General features: G+C 47.6%; 1 protein-coding gene across 2 annotated transcripts in view; it reads right to left on the bottom strand.

Annotated features, from left to right (window-relative positions):
• LOC144502721 (hepatocyte nuclear factor 1-alpha-like) overlaps window positions 1-17,931 on the bottom strand; it is a 204,780-nt gene that overhangs the window by 41,407 nt on the left and 145,442 nt on the right. For both annotated transcript variants that reach the window (XM_078226962.1, XM_078226961.1), the window contains exon 7: window positions 14,795-14,986. In XM_078226962.1, the coding sequence (XP_078083088.1) occupies window positions 14,795-14,986 (192 nt within the window). The remainder of the gene's footprint in view (window positions 1-14,794; window positions 14,987-17,931) is intronic.

The raw sequence follows: 17,931 nt of genomic DNA, 5'->3' as shown, positions 1-17,931 counted from the left end.
CGTCCGGCACTGGCGCCATTATCTCGCGGGCCAACGATTCACCTTAATTACGGACCAGCGGTCAGTTGCCTTCCTGTTTAACACCAGGCAAAAGGGCAAGATTAAGAATGACAAGATCTTGCGGTGGAGGATTGAGCTCTCCACCTACAGATATGACATCATGTACCGGCCCGGGAAGCTCAATGAGCCCCCAGACGCCCTGTCCTGTGGATCATGTGCCAGTGCCCAACTTGACCAGCTACAGTCCCTCCATAACGACCTCTGTCACCCGGGTGTCACCAGATTTTTCCATTTTGTCAAGTCCCGTAACCTGCCCTTCTCCCTTGAGGAAGTCCGGATGATTACCAGGCAATGCAGGGTCTGCGCTGAGTGCAAACCGCAGTTCTACCGGCCAGGTAGGGCGCACCTTGTAAAGGCCACTCGCGCGTTCGAGCGCCTTAGCGTTGATTTTAAAGGCCCCCTCCCCTCCTCTAACCGCAATGTTTATTTCCTGAATATCATTGACGAATACTCACGTTTCCCTTTTGCCTTCCCCTGCTCGGACATGACCACGGCTACAGTGATTCGGACCCTGAACAAGCTCTTCACCCTGTTCGGCTTCCCAGCCTATATTCATAGCGACCGTGGGTCCTCTTTCATGAGTGACGAGCTGAGGCAGTACCTGCTCGCCAAAGGCATTGCCTCCAGCCGCACCACTAGCTATAACCCCAGGGGCAATGGTCAAGTAGAGCGGGAGAACGCAACCGTCTGGAAGGCCGTTCTATTAGCGTTACGGTCTAGGGGCCTTCCAGTCAGCCGTTGGCAAGACATCCTTCCGGACGCATTACATTCCATTAGGTCACTCTTGTGCACAGCGACCAATACGACCCCTCACGAGCGGATGTTTGCGTTTCCCAGGAAGTCCTCCTCGGGTACTTCGCTCCCGGATTGGCTGATGTCCCCGGGACCCGTCCTGCTTCGGAAGCATGTCCGGACCCATAAGGCAGATCCCTTGGTCGAGGAGGTCCAACTGCTCCATGCTAATCCCCAATATGCTTATGTAGCGTACCCTGATGGGCGGGAGGACACGGTTTCTGTCCGTGACTTGGCACCCGCGGGTGCCCCGGAGGTCACCACGTCCTTCCGCCCCACGGTCCCTGGTGTCGTCCATTCGGAGACTGCTACGCCTCTTCCTCCCTCAGTCCCTGTCCCCAATGTAGTGCGCCCTGAGCCTGTTGCGGCCCCCCACCCCCCAGCTCCGGTTCCCACTGTTCCCCATACGCCACCAGGGCCACTGCTCATTCCTCTCGCCCCTATGTACAGCTCGCTTGAGTCGCCGGAGCCGTCGCCATGCAGTACCCGACGACTGGACGGGACGACGGATCGGTCCGCTTCACACCACCCAGCGCCTTCTCTCGACGCTCACTGTACGGAGCCTGGGCCGACATCGCTCCCTGCTCGGACGACTCTGCGACCTGCACTACGACGATCGCGACGACGGATCAAGCCACCGGTTCGTCTGGACTTGTGATATTGTTTCCGCTTCACCCCCGTGTTGTTTTTTTAAAAGGAAGGGGTGAATGTGGTGGACCTCAGTTGTGCCTTTGTCCTATATGGACCACCGTTGTGTGTGTTTGTCATACCTGGACACATCCCCTTCCAGTTTGGTTCCTCCCCTCAGCACCTAGTATAAAGGTGGCTGTCTCCTCCCCCTTGTTCAGTCCAGGTCGGTTAATTGTTGGGATCTGCTCCTGATTCTGTTGTGAATAAAAGCCTACACTTATATTGGCATATCGGTAGTCTTTCGCCTTATTGATAGCGCATCAGTGACTTGCTGCAGTGCGTTGGTGGCGGAGGGAGTGCATGTTGAGGGTGGTAAATAGGTCAATCAATCAGGCTGCTTTGTCCTGGATAGTGTCCAGTGTTGTTCGGGCTGCACTCATACAGGCAAGTATCTGACTATTCCATCATATTCCTCACTTGTGTCATACACAAGTCACAAAGTCAGTTCTTAGCCACTGAACTATCAGCCTGTGACCTGTTCCTTCATTGTACATCCTCACAATCTGTCTTCATGTAGGAAAAGGCAGCCAGAGCAGCAGGAAGAGAGAGAGGAGATGGGGAGGAGGAATGCCTGAGCATTGACCCACCCGGGTGACCTCCTCCCAGGCTGACCTGGTCAGTTGGCCGGGCTTCCTACTGTCGTTCCTTGGGAACAGGACATCCCGCCTTTCCTTGACGGCCCGGAGGTGCTTCTCCGAAGAGGCATCGCTAAGCAGCAGGCAGGTGCTTACTGTCTTCTGCTGCTCATCGCTGTTCCGGGGCCCTGACGCCATTAACGATTAGCTGACCGGATTCCTTTTTAATATGGTGCCCGGCATGATGGCTGAGTTCCTGCCCACTGCCAGGGCACCCGACTCCAACGGTGCGCATGCATAAGGAGGTGGGAAGCACATGATTGCATGTAACTGCCCAACCTGTTCTGTGGCGGGACTCACTCCGACTTTCTGGTGTTGCCATGGGACATAGCGCAGGAGGGGACAACTCCATCCCATATTGAATTTCTCCACTGGATTGTGGCAAAGAATCTTGATGCAAAGATTGTTGAATCAGAATGAGTGAGAAACTGCACCGCAATTGATTGCTGCTCATACAGGCAATGGAAATTTCAGAGAGCAACTCTGGTTTCTGCCTGTCCCATTTTAAACAGGAGTTCTGGTTTGGAAGATTTACTGTACTTGCTCCCAAATGTTTCTTCCTGTTTACGAATACTCTGGGATAATGCCAATCAGGATGATATCTGCGTGCTCAGAGGAAGCGTTACGAACATGCAGTTCTGATTTTGTTGGAAGTAAATTCTGTTCTGGACAAAGCTTCCAGTGTTTATTTCCACCGGTGCTTTGGTGTTTATGTTTCACAATTCCTCCGTCAGATTCCGAGCAAAATTGGATGAAAGACAGAAACTTGAAGTATCGGCCTCACAGGGTGCAGCCTGTTTGAGCAAATAGTCAAACAATGAGGCTTTGGATTGGGAAATCAGGGAACCGCATGGAGTGACGAATTGGGAGCAAGAGTTCAGGGAGTGATGTGGAACTAGAAATCCCAGTGGCCTAGTGACAAATCAAGAAGGGCAGTGAAGTTGAAGGGATGGCGCACTGGCACAGTGGTTAGCACTGCTGCCTCACAGCGCCAGGGACCTGGGTTCGATTCCCGGCTTGGGTCACTGTCTGTGCGGAGTCTGCATATTGTCCCCGTGTCTCTGTGGGTTTCCTCCGGGTGCTCTGGTTTCCTCCCACAGTCTGAAAGAAGTGCTGGTTAGGTGCATTGGCCATGCTAAATTCTCCCTCAGTGTATCCGGACAGGTGCTAAAATGTGGCAACTAGGGGATTTTCACAGTAACTTCATTGCAGTGTTAATGTAAGCCTACTTGTAACACTAATAAATAATAAGTTATGGACTAAAACTGTAGTTGGGATCCAGAACTGTTACAGTACAATCGGTTACACTATGATTCGAACCTTCAGCAGCCATCTTCCCCTACATTCAGAAAGATCAACCTGTCTTACAATATTCCACTACCGCATCATTTTAACATTTCCTGAATTCTCCATTTAAAGATGTTTCTATAACTCTGTTTCTTGGTCGTGTGGCTCAGTTGGTAGTCTCTGATCCAGGTTCGAGTCCCACTCCAGGACGTGTTGGCCACAGAAGCAGATCTCCTGACAAGTTTCAACAAGTGACCAATCAGCCTGTTAATCTTTCCGAGGCCTCACTATTCCCCAAAGGGGAAAATACGTTATAAAGATATGAAACAATCTGCCACTTGAACAGTTGTCTAAACCCAAGGCTAAGCTATCAAAACGAGCATTGGTTGAAGCTCAAACCCTGACTTTGTAAAGCTGTTACATTGTTTATTCCTACCCTGTCATTAATCCATTACCTATGTCCACCGTACATTCTCTTCTAGGTTCTTGGCTTGTTTTATTACTCATGTTTGATACATTGGGACAATGTATAATGATGATTTAAAGAGAAATCGATGAATTTCATGGAGTCCTTTGAATTAAATTGTCAAATGCTTTTCCCGACTGGATTCATCCACACATGGAATCACAGACAGGCATAACTCAATAACCCCATAGTCCACTACTATCAGACTTGAGTCTACAACTTAATCACAATCTTTGCTTACTAACCAAGTATTACAATGTTTCTTTGCAAAAAAGCACTAATCACAGAATCCCTACAGTGCAGGAAGAAGCCATTTAGCCCATTGATTCAGTACCAACTCTGACAGAACATCTTATCCAGGACCTCCCCCTCCACCCAATCCACCAATCTGCCATCTTTGGACACTAGGGGGCAATTTGGCATGTCCAATCCACCTAACCTGCACGACAAACCCGACTCACTGGCGCCGTGAGGCAGTAGTGCTAACCACTGTGCCACCGTGCTGCCCTAATGATCTCGCAATGAAAAATCAGAAGGGTTGTACGACCACTGCCTGAATGCATAAATTGTGTTAAAATATGTATATGCAATAAGATATTTGTTGTAATTTACAATATATTGAGCGACAGGCCCAAGGGTGTCCATGTAGTACAGAAACACTCATCTAATTTATTGGCACCTCCACTGCCGTCCCAAGAGTGCATAAATTAATAGTAAATTACTTATTTGCATTTCATCTGGCAAGCATTAACACACAGTAAAACTATTAGCACTCTTACCATTAATATTCGTGTAGAATTATTTCATTTCCCAAATAGCTTATCAAACTATGATAAATTAAAGAGTAAAATTTTATGAGAAGCAATTTAACATTTGCTTGCAGTAATCAATGGCTGTTCCTTATTAAAGAAGGGAAAGCATACTACCAAACAGAGTCCATTCAAATTATACCCACTGGCTAAAGTTATGCCAGTGATATTATCTCTTTCTTAATCACGTGTTCACTTAAAGGAACAGCTCTTCATAAATACATTTCAAGACAAACGCTACATTTGCAACATTTGGATTAAAATTAAAAATTTTCTTTGTTCTTTATCAGATTATCCACCATTTTGAGAATGGTAAAGTTTGCCAGCTCTTTGTCCCCAGATTTATTTTATTTATTTGTTAGTGTCACAAGAAGGCTTACATTAACACTGCAATGAAGTTACTGCGAAAATCCCCTAGTCGCCACACTCTAGCGCCTGTTCGGGTACACTGAAGGAGAATTTAACACGGCCAATGCATCTAACCAGCACGTCTTTCGGACTGTGGGAGGAAACCGGAGCACCCAGAGAAAGCCCACGCAGACACGGGGAGGACGTGCAGACTCTGCACAGACAGTGACCCAAGCCGGGAATCGGACCAGGTCCCTGGCCCTATGAGGCAGCAGCAATAATCACTGTGCTACTGTGCCGCCCCCTCTGCGAAGCACTCTGAGACATCCTGATGACTGTGTGGCACTTTACATGATTCTAAGACACTGGCAAATCTATTAACGTGCTATGACTGTTTTAGATACATACAGGTTGGTACTCAACAGGATATCCCACATGAGTGGGGTTTTCACTCTGGGTTTTCGCCTCTCCCTGGAGATCACATGGTCTGGAATGGGGGGGTGGGGGTGAGTTAATAGGTTGTGATGAACAAAGCATCGTAGCTGTGAGGGACAGCTCGGTGGATAGGATATTGGTATGTAGATAGGCTGGAAAATTGGGCGGGGATCCTGGATTCAGGATTCAATCCTGGACCGGGGAGCGGCGCGGGCTTGGAGGGCCGAAGGGCCTGTTCCTGTGCTGTATTGTTCTTTGTTCTTTGTTCTCTTTGAGTATGTGGGACAAATCTGTGTTTCTGCCCATAGGTTTGAAGAATGAATCACCATGGGCCGACTGGAATTCCAGTTTACCAGTGGTGCGTTTTGAAAGCTCTTGACCAGACCACAATGTGGGGCACTGGGGAAGTCGAGTTTAAGCCATATCAAAGAGTCGGGGTTGGGTGGAGCCCCACAAAATGCCAACCACTTTGAGTAATTGATGAGGGCTTTAAGAATTTCCACAGAGCTCAATGGCCCGGTATACCAGACGGAAACCCATGCAGACACGGGGAGAACGTGCAGATTCCGCACAGACGGTGACCCAAGCCGGGAATCGAACCCTTCGTGTCCCAAGATGTGTAGGTTAGCGGGGTAAATACGTGGGATTATGGGCATAGGGCCTGGGTAAGATAAAAAGGTTGCTGCAGACTCAATGGGCCGAATGGCCTCCTTCTGCACTCTAGCGAGGAAGAGGGTTGCTTTGTTTATTATACTCAAAGTTGTAAGTGCAGTCTCCTTCAACAACAATTTACATTTATATAGCACCTTTAATGTAATGAAACATGGCAAGGTGCTACACAAAGGCAATATAAAACAAAATATGACATTGCTTCCCTTAAACAGATATTGGCTGGGATTCTCTGACCTCACCTGTGGTTGAGATTCTCCGATCCCACTGCTGAGAACGGAGATTTAGCTGAGCACCAAATTTCACATCCTCTCTGGCAGCGGTAGTGGGGTGTACAACTTCGGAGAATTCCAGCCATTAGGTCAGATGACCAAATGCTTTGTCAACGAGGTCGGTTTTGACAAGTGTCTTATTCACAGGAAAAATACATTTCTCCACAAAATTCTATTCCGATGTATAATTGCGCATGCCCGGACATGGTCAAGAATCCCTAGTATATGATGCAGAACATTAAAGCCTCACCCTCCCAGAACACCAAGGGCCAATGGTCATTGCCGGACATCAGCTTCAGATGTTCAGCTGTTGAAGAGGATGCAGTGTGTGAACTTTGTGTTCCTTCAACTACAACTTGCATTTATATAGCACCTTTAATATAGCCAAGGTGTTTCAAAAGGAACACTATGTGACAAGTTTGACACGAGGAGCTATTAGGGCAGATAGAATCATAAAATCCTACAATGTAGAAGGAGGCCATTCTGCCCATCGAGTCTGCACCGACCACAATCCTACCAGGTCCTATCCCCATAATCCCACATATTTACCCTGCTAGTCCCCTGACACTAAGGGGCAATTTAGCATGGCCAATCAACCTAACCCACACATCTTTGGACTGTGGGGCACCCGGAGAAAACCCACGCAGACACGGGGAGAACATACAAACTCCACACAGACAGTGACCTGAGCCAGGAATCGAACCCAGGTCCCTGGCGCTGTGAGGCAGAAGTGCGAACCATTGTGCTGTCCCGTGAGCCAATGTTTGGATGGAAAGGGAGGTGTTCAGTAGCATCTAAAGGAGGAAGGTGAGGTAGAGAGGCAGAGAGGTTTAAGGAGCAAATTCCAGAGACCAGAGCTGAGGCAGTTGGAGGCACAGCTATCAATGGTGGGGTGATTAAAATCAGAGATGTCCCTGTCGTCAGGATATCAGGGTGGAGAATCACAGGGCCGAGGGGGTTGTGACAGAGAAAGAGAGAGAGAGGAATGAGGCTATGGAAGAAATGGTAAATAAGAAAATGTATTTTAAACTGACACGTCGCTTAACCAGGAAGCAATGTAGGTCAGAGAGCACAGGGTGAGGGATGAATGGGCCTGGGCAGCAATTTTGGATGACCTTTAGTTTACTTGGACTTGACTGTGACTTGTTTCTGTTTAATTCAGACGGGTATTCTCATAAGCTTCACGTGGGCTGACTATGCTGTGCTAGTGGGTTTGTGTTTGTGGTTATCGATGCTCCAGAGTCAATAGCGAGGGAATCTCCATGGTTACAGCCGGCAGTCATTTATGCAAAGTGTGCACTGTTTGATTTAGTTTAAGAATGTCATTGGAAGGTAATCTCAGTCGAGTTCTCACTTTCACATTTCCATTCAGTCAGGTTCTGCATGGAAAAGTGAGTCCCAAAGTAACCATGGTGACTGGATGGCACACTGGATTACCATGCTGCGCCTTCATCTCGGGCGGGGATATTCATAGAATCATACAATCCCTACAGTGCAGAAGGAGGCCATTCGGCCCATTGAGTCTGCACTGACTCTCTGCTAGAGCATCTTACCCAGGCCATATCCCCGTATTTACCCTGCTAATGCCCCTAACCTGCACATCCTGGGACACTAAGGGGCAATTATGCATGGCCAATCAATCTAACCCGCACATCTTTGGCGTGTGGGAGGAAACCGGAGCAGCCAGAGGAAACCCACGCAGACACGGGGAAAATGTGCAAACTCCACACGGACAGTCATCCAAGACCGGAATTGAACCCAGGTCCCTGGCACAGTGAGGCAGCAGTGCTAACCAGTGTGCCACCATACCACCATGGTTCAAATCCAGCCCAGGGAAACATGGTCTATATCGCCATGCCTTGTATTAGGTTGTCGTGAAGATTTGTTGCATCACCAGTGACTGTTGCTTGGTTCTCCCCTGGTTGCATCCCTGTGACTCTCTCCCAGAGAGAGGGCTGCAGCTGGTGAGATAGCATGCTGATGTTGAAGGTCTCTGAGCCGCTCCAGGCTGTCCTGGAGCTTGTCGATCTCATTTAAACAAACCAAGCCCAACATAGGCCCTTTGGCCTACTCATTCCAGTGGGATCCTTTAAGCTAACCCATCATGTCAGTTTCTCAAGAAATAAGGCAAACTAACCCTTCTTGAAGTTAGAAACATTCAATCACGTTTTAAACTCACATTTTGGAAGAAAATTGGTGAGTTTAATATTGGTTTTATACCAAATAAATATAAATTTGGCAACGTGCAACACAAAGGAGGTGGCAAGGTTTTGACACAGTGTCCTGAGAAAAATCTCCTTTGCTATCTGTAATATAATAAGTCTGGTTAAATAAGAATAAACTGCAGGTATATTTGTACCCAATATACTGGGAGTTTTTTTTCACACTCATTATACACTTCCTTTTGACTCAGCTCCATATGTGACTGAGACCCTAACATTGAGTTCTTCTTGTAATAGAATGGGCAGCATGATGGCACAGTGGTTAGCACTGCTTGCCTCACAGCTCCAGGGACCCGGGTTCAATTCCAACCTCGGGTCACTGTCTGTGTGGAGTTTGCACAATCTCCCCCTGTCTGCGTGGGTTTCCTCTGGGTGCTCTGCTTCCACAGTCCAAAGATGTGTGGGTTAGGTTGATTGGCCATGCTAAATTGCCCCTTAGGGTCAGGGAGATTAGCAGGGTAACTATATGGGATTACGTGGTTAGGGTCTGGGTGGGATTGTTGTCGGTGCAGGTTCGATGGGCCAAATGGCCTCCTTCTGCACTGTTGGGATTCTATGATTGTGGAAAGTGAGGAATCGAAAGCCCATTTCTAGACTCCGGTGTATTGAGTGCCAATGCCTGGGTCTTCTTTAAACCAGTCAATGCCTGTCCCTGAATTGATCCCCATTTCTTTAAGGATAGTAATGGCATTACTCTATCTGCAACATTTCTATGCATTCCCCATGCTCACCATTCCCAAGAGCACATGCAGTGGCATCAGGGCTGCACCTACACCTGACATTGTTCGTTACCTGTCTAGATGCAAACTCTAAAACCACGCTGACGTACTTTACCCAGAACCTAACTATCTGACCTTTCCTTAGATTCATTTTTACACCACTATTGGTGTAACAATTCCGTAAGGCGGATACAATGGCTGGAATTATCCGACCGTTCACGCCGGCGGGATTTTCCCATCCCGCTGCCGTGAACGGAGATTTGGCTGGGCGCCAAATTCTCCATCTCCGCTGCAGTGGGAGCGTGGCGTGACTGGGCGGTATGATCGCGCCCAGAGTTATTCCATTGTCTCAAAGTGCGAAGGGATGTTGCTCACGTACTAAAGCTGCAGGTTTTGTGAGAGATGTCAGTACAGTCAAAAGATGTGCGAGTTAGGCAGATCGGCCATGCTAAATCGCCCCTTAGTGTCAGGGGGATTAGCAGGGCAAATACATGGGTTTATGTGGATAGGGCCTGGGTGGGATTGTTGTCAGTGCAGGCCCGATGGGCTGAATGGCCTCCTTCTAGGATTCTATGATTTGGTGCAAGTTCAAGAGCCCATTCTGAAAACCTGACCATTCTGAAAAGTCCGAGTATATTGCTGATCACAGGGTGTAAAAACATAAGAAATGGGGGCAGGAGTATAGGCCACACAGCTCGTCGGGTCTGCTCTGCCATTCAATATGATCATGGCTGATCTTGGGCTTCAACTCCACTCCTCTTAATTCCCACAGAGCCCAAAAACGTGTCTATATCCCAGCTTTAAATGCATTCAATGATTGAACATCCACAACCTTCTGGGGGAGAGAATTCAAAAGATTCACAACCCTCTGAATCAAGGAATTTATCCTCATCTTTGTCTTAAATGTTTGGCTCTTTATGCTGAGACTTTGCCCCCGTGTAGTAGATTCCCTGACCAGCAGAAACAATCTCTCACCATCCACCCTTATCAAGCCCCTTCAGAGTTTTGTAGATTGCAATGAGATTGCCTCTCATTCTTCTAAGCTCCAGAGAATACAAGCTCAATTTCCTCAGACTCTCATCATCAATCGACCCCCTCACCCCAGGGATCAATTTCATGAATCTTCGCTGTACCGCCTCCATTGCAAGTCTATCCTTTCTTAAATATGTTGAGCAAACCTGCACACGGTTGGCTGGAGGGTTTGGGGCTGTACTCCTGCTGATCCCCTTCCCCCTGGGTTCTGGGGACCCCTGTGCTCCTCCATGGGGTGGAGAGGCAACTGGAGTGAGATCCAGAAGTCCCACCGTCCTCTGGCGCTGACAACATTTATGGATTCCCACCAGTGCCTGCATCATGCAGTTGAAATCCTACCATGTTGCGGACATCTCCTGCCATGGAGTGTACATCCTGCACTAAGGTCTCCACTACAGACACCAACCTTGCAGTGTTGGCTTTGGTGCTTGCAGTGGTGGCACCATCTCCTCAGATCGAAGGTGATGGGACACCTCCAATTGGCCTTGCATTCCGAGGAGGGTTGCTGTCATCCCTCCCTTAGTCTCGCAACTCTGCCTTTGCAGCTCCAGCAGCTGTGGGATGACCGGGCCCAGGGAACCATCATCGGCCAGGAGCTCAGCAGAGTCCTGGGCTCTCGCATCCCTTCGAGTGCCATTCCCCTGGGAAGTGCCTGCCCCCACCTGCTGTGGATCTTCAGCTGTGAGGTCCTCATCAGTGAGTGACCCAGAAGCCTGTCTACTTAGTGATCCCACTGAGGTGTGAGTATCTGCGCTGGTGAGGTGGGGGTGACAGCTGTGACGCCTCTTCAATGGTGGGGTCGGAGAAGTGCCCCTCAGAGCTGTTGGGAGTCAAACCTCCCCTGAGCTGCTCCCGACCTATCATTTTATTTGCTAATTAAAGGTACCCGGATATGTAGGTGGGATGTGTTGTAAAATAGTGTGCCCCTTCTGTTTTCACACTCGATAAACAACCACAAATTTCACGGAGAGCACACAGCATTGGAAATAGGAAAGGATGAAAGGCGGTTACATGGGCCGAGGAGGGAGGGCCGGCACGGTGGCACAGTGGTTAGCACTGCTGCCTCACAGCGCCAGGGACCTGGGTTCAATTCCGGACTCGGGTCACTGTCTGCGTGGAGTTTGCACATTCTCCCCGTGTCTGCGTGGGTTTCCTCCGGGTGCTCCCACAGTCCAAAGATGTGCGGGTTAGGTTGATTGGTCATGCTAAGTTGACTCTAGTGTCGGGGGGGGGGGGGGGGGGGGGGGTCGCAGGGTAAATGTGTAGGGTTATGGGAGTAGGGTCTGGGTGGGATGGTGTTCGGTGCAGACTCAATGGGCTGAATGGCCTCCTTCTGCACTGTAGGATTCTATGATTCTTTGATATTCCCTGACAACGTCAAGCATGGTGCAAAAGAAGAATACAATTTCTTACCAATATGGATTGGCTCAGCAGATTGCTATCAATTACCAGTCAACAGTACCTTCCGAACCCACAACCTCTACCATCTAGAAGTTCCCTTTCAAGACATGCACCATCCTGACTTGGAAATATATCACCGTTCCTTCACTGTCACTGGATCAAAACGCTGGAAACTCCCTCCCTAACAGCACTGTGGGTGTACCAATACCACATGGACTGCGGCGATTCAAGAAAGCAGCTCATCACCACCTTCTCAAGGGCAATTAGGGATGGGTAATAAATGGTGGCCTCGTCAGCAACGCCCACATCCCGTGAAAGAATGATGAAAAATGTTTGCCTCTTGAGTGAAGGCCATGAGTTTAAGTTCCGCCATAGAACTTAAGCACAAAATCCGTACTGTTGCAATGCCGGCGCAGTGCCACATTTTCAGAGCAAGGCAGGTTTGGCACACCGGGCCACTGGACTTGGGAAGGAGTGGGCAGGGGAAAACGAGTGCCAAGAGGGTGGAGAACTGCAAGATGAAGGGAGGGAAATGGCGCCTGAAAAACCCGTGCAAAGTTTCAGCTTCAAGTCTGAATTCAACATAAAAATCTCTGTGAATTCATGGACTTGTAATGCTCCCTCCAATATAAATCTAAGGATGGGGCCCAGTTAGCTCGGTTGGCTAGATGGCTGGTATGTGTTTCAGAATGATTATTCCAACCATTATTCATGTAAATTGAGTCTGTGTCTTTATAAATTCTGTTTGTGAACAGAATTCCCACTCACCTGAAGAAGGGGCTTAGAGCCTCGAAAGCTTGTGTGGCTTTTGCTACCAAATAAACCTGTTGGACTTTAACCTGGTGTTGTTAAACTTCTTACTGTGTTTACCCCAGTCCAACGCCGGCATCTCCACATCATTTCAGAATGATGCCAGCAGTGCCAGTTTGATTCCCATTCTGGCTGAGGTTGACTTGGGACTTGCCTCCTCTACCTACCCTAATGGAAAAACCACCACTGACACAAAACGTCAAGAAAACAGCTCAGGCTGAAACACCCCCAGAAGGAAAAAACAGTAAACATGCAGAAATAAGAATACTGGTCTGAACTGGTCTTGTATACTTTAAAATATCTCACAACACCAGGTTAAAATCCAACAGGTTTATTTGGTGTCACGAGCTTTCGGAGCACTGCTCCTTCATCAGGTGAGCGGCAGCCACTCACCTGAGGAAGAAGCAGTGCTCCGAAAGCTCGTGATTCCAAATTAACCTGTTGGACTTTAACCTGGTGTTGTGAGATGTCTTACTGTGCCCACCCCAGTCCAACACCGGCATCTCCACATCATACTTTAAAATGGGACACCAGTAAAATCGGGAAATAAGACTGCAGATGAGAATTGATTTCTTCCTTCTGGGCCAGGAGACAGTGAGTCAAGGACTTGCCTCTGGGTAGGGAAAACATGGATAAATTAAGCTCAGGAATGTTGAACATGCGTACAACACTGTCTTGAGTTGGTATTTTTTTTTCTGAAGTATTTAGTTATCTTTTGCTGCCCTTTCTAGGTATTCACCAAGGTTAAGAGACTCATTTCGCTGCTTGAGAATCACTGAAGTATAATGATACTTGGAATTAAAGCAGCAATTTCCGGAAGCACAGTCTAAAGATGTGCGGGTTAGGTTGATTGGCCATGCTAAAATTGCCCCTTAGTGTCCTGAGATGCATAGGTTAGAGGGAGTAGCAGGTAAATGTGTAGGGACAAGGGGGTAGGGCCTGGGTGGGATTGTGGTCGGTGCAGACTCAATGGGCCAAATGGCCTCTTTCTGCACTGTAGGGTTTCTATGAAATGCTTAGCAGGTCTGTGGAGAACAGGCTGAATTTTACCAGCCTTCTGGAGACAGTCTGGGAGGTGGGAGACCTGGTAAAATGGTGGCAGAGGCATAGAAAGTGAATATTCCCACCTCCACGGGGTATTCCCAATGGTGGAATCGACAGCTGCATAGCTGTCCATTGCTGACTGACTGGGCAACCAATTAACGGTCACTTCCTGTCCCTGCTGGCAGGGAAACAATGGCATCTTCCTAATGGGTTTCAGTTTGTGGGGGGAGCATCTTAATAACCTTTCCATTGCCCACAGACATCTCCCCCCACCCCCACTTCCCCTGGAAAGTATGGTCACCCCCCACAGCTGCAATGCCACCACAGGAAGGGTCACCCCTCCAATCGCCAGGCCCCTCCACAACTAATGAAATATTCAATTCCCTTCGACGGTACCTCAGCCTGTGAGGTGCCCTCTTTTTTCCTGCACTCTCAGCAGTGGCCATCTCTACTGGTGGTGCTGTTGAGCTGCCGGCCCTCTGATTTGGCTGCCAACTTTGAAAAGCAGACTGTTGTCCTCAATTGAAGATGGCGGTTGGGTTGGTGGCTGCTCAATTGACCTCCAGTGATAATATCTTACCCAGGGTCCCGCAAGGGCTCGGGAACAACCTTCGGTCCTGATGGCGGCACAACCTGGGATTTGAGAAAATTCGGAGCAGGTTATCACGTAGATAACCTTGCATCAGGAAGACTTTTCTTTGCTACCAGGCCCGGCGAGCATTTTCTGTTTTTGTTACAAACTTCTGGCAACTGCAGTATTTTGCTTTTGTGTTATCACAGGTGGCTCATGACTGGCTGATAAATCTACACCAAGAAATATGTTTCCACAGGAATTGCGTATTCCACATTTTAGTTAGTAGCTGAGGAACGTTGAGGAAAAACAAATCTCTTGCACGGGGAAGGAAGAATTTCTCCTGTTCCCAATATCAGCGCTTCTACACAATATGTGTAACCTCCGAAATTGGGTAGGATGCAAGATGTATCGCCAGCTAGACTTTAAATGCAAAAATATTTTGGAGAGTTTTGAGTTTGACTGTGAATTCCATTAGATGGCTTTTGAAGCCACATGCCACTGGAATGACAATAAACAAGAAAGAACTCACCATGTGGGTTCTGAAGCTGTGCCATTGTAGCCATGAATGAACTCTGGGCCATGTGTCCCTGGACCTGATGCATGATTGGCTGCTGGTGGTGGGCATGTAGTTGCTGTGGAAACTGCACTGGCTGAAGGGTCGTCAGGCTGCCGCCCACGCTGTTAATGACCGGAACATTCTGAGCTTGAGTCGTGGCAAGGCCTGGAAAGTGCAAAAATAAACATTTGTGTTAGGAAATGCTTTTGTTGGCATATTCCATGTAGCTGAAACCTCAGAACACATTAAAACGTCCTCATTCAACGCACATTGTGGGTAAACTGAGGGTTTGTTTTTGTTGGGGAGTTACGTTGAACATTAAAGATGCTGGCAACTTACGCTAAGGGTTTGAAATAGTCCTTGGATGTTTCCAGCAGCAATAACTCAGCAAGCCACTCCACCCTCTCAGACTGGGATGAAAGACTTTGCAGTCTTTTCATGACCTCAGGATACCCCAAAGTGCTTGACAGCCAATCGAGTATCTGAAGATATTTTTTTAAATTTAATTTTTAACTCCATTCTTAAAGTTACAAAGCCAATGCACAGAGTTGACTGGGCAGACCCGAATCAATCTCCTTGCTTGCTCCAAAAACCCCAAATGCAATTGAATCCAATTAATGGTCCCCCACAAGAGAGACAAACAAGATCCAAGTTGACAAGATAAGGCATTGCACCTGATCTTGGGCTTGATCTGATGCTTAATCTTAGCCAAAAGGCCGAAAAGCCAATCAAGAATGTGCAAATAGACTCTGGAAACTTCTTCAGTTGAACAAATGAATTTTATTCACAAGGTTGTTTCATGAGCTGCATGCTTTGCGCTAGTCCATAGAAAACTAATTCTAGCTAGAAAAACGTAGACCCTTAGAGCAGTGGTTCCCAAACTTTTTTCACTGGGCCGCAGTTTCGGAATAAAAATTTGCCCGCGCCACATCTAATTTTTTATTGATAAGAAATACATTCAAAAACAAAAGAAAACAACTCCTAGCAGTGCTTGGTTTATAACATAGAACACAACTACTTTATAATATGATCATGGGACATCCAGAAAGTATAAAACAATGCTTGTTTAAACCATGTTTAAATGTTTCTTTGATTGTCCTTGAATCTTCCCACCACACTTGCCATCCTCTCTCGCCGCACCCTTTGGGAACCACTGCCTTAGAGAGATTCCCCATGCTGGGTGTGGCTTTTGCTACCAAATAAACCTGTTGGACTTTAACCTGGTGTTGTTAAACTTCTTACTGTGTTTACCCCAGTCCAACGCCGGCATCTCCACATCATGCTGATTGATTGTCCAGACCAGGTGACCCTTACTCAGTCAGCCTCGTCTTAAAGTGACAATCACCACAGATTATTTTTGAAAAGTCTTTGTTGCAATATAGGAAATGCAACAGCAAATGTTTACACAACAAGATCCCACAAATGTGATAATGGCCAGATAATCTGCCTTTTACTGATGCTGGCTGAAGGATAACTGTGTCGGGTCACTGGGGAGACCACCCCCACTCTTTTTGCAACACCATACGACAGCCAAAAGGGCATACAAGACTGTGGTTTATTGCCTCATCTCAAAACCAGCATCTCTGACAGCATGGCACTCCCTTGCCGGAATTCTACTGCCTCGCCTGCCACAGAATCGGAGCTGGCAAGGGGCGGACAACGGAAATGTCCGTTAACCTTGTGCGGGAATTTCCAGTCTCGCTCGAGCGAGGCCATAAAATCCCGCTCCCCTCTGTCCCACACTATGTATTAGTCTAGGTTGCACTTTCATGTTTCTGGAGTGGAACTTGAACCCACAACCTGACTCAAAGGCAAGAGTGCAACCAAATCAGCAACTGTTGACACCAATCTGGAGTCTGTCAACCAAGCTTAATTCATGCAACCAAAATAATCCTAAAGCTTAATGGAGCATTTAAATGTTTTTAGAAATTATTCATCAGTCTTTGCCTTCACTATCTGAAAGTCTATTCTATATGTTAATCACACTCGCTGCGAACTTACATCAATTCAAAATGTATCTCTTACTGGTCTGAGCCTGTGTCCAAATGAAGCAAAGTACTGCAGATGCCAGAAAGCTGAAACACAAACTGGAATTGCTTGATGATTGGTCATCAAACCCGAATGTTTTTCTCTCTCCTCGGATATCGCCTGACTGGCTGATTCTTTCCACTATTTACCTCTTAAATAAAATTGTAGCCCTTGTTCTACTCTGGCAAGTTAATATAAGTAGTATTCTGAATTCATTTCATCCATTTTCTTAATAACAGTGAGACTTCAAAAGAGAGAAGGTGAGGCAGAAAATGAAACACACCCAGCAACATTGAATAATCTCTCCCCTCGAGAGATTACTTGCCTGTGGTGGATGGTAAGAGGACAGTGTTTAGCCAAGATACCTGCAGCTATGAAAGCATGATACTTCCACCTTCCATTTCTTCTCCAAAGTCCTTGAACACGTTGTCGTCCCCCAAATCTATGCCCATCTTTTCCGGAACTCCAATCCCTCCGACCAACTTTGGCAGGGAAATGATATCCTTTGTGACTGTGGCAACTTTCCCTCCTCATCCCTCTCGACCTCTGGAGTCTTTGATGTTGTTGGCCACACCATCCTCCTCCAACACCTCTCCACCGTTGCCCAGCTGGGTGGGCCAGCACTCACCTGGTTCCAGTCTTATCGATCTGATCATTAACAGGTGATTGCTCGCAATGGCTTCTCTTTCCACTCCTGCACCATTAGCTGTGGCATCTCCCAAGCATCTATCTTTGGCCCCGTCCTATTTCTCATCCCTATAAACTGTCCCTCAGCAACAACGTCTAGTTTTCACATAGGTGGACTACTCCTCGCTCTATTTTTCTAATCCATTCTTGGGATCTGTATGTTGCTGGCTGGGCCAGCATCTACTGCTCATGCCTAATTACCCTTCAACATTTCAGAGGGCATTTTAATAGTCAACCACATTGCTGTGGCTCTGGAGTCACATTAGGCCAGACCAGATAAGGACGGTAGATATCCTTCCCTGAAGGACATTAGTGAACCAGATGGGGTTTTATGGCAATCGACAATGTTTTAATGGTCATCATTAGATTCTTCGGGCGGAATTTTGCTGTCCCGC

The sequence above is a fragment of the Mustelus asterias genome, chromosome 13 (genome assembly GCF_964213995.1).
Source record: "Mustelus asterias chromosome 13, sMusAst1.hap1.1, whole genome shotgun sequence".
In the NCBI taxonomy this organism is placed as follows: domain Eukaryota; kingdom Metazoa; phylum Chordata; class Chondrichthyes; order Carcharhiniformes; family Triakidae; genus Mustelus; species Mustelus asterias.
Note: the sequence above shows the minus strand (reverse complement) of the source record. Positions and strands in the feature narration are given on the sequence as shown.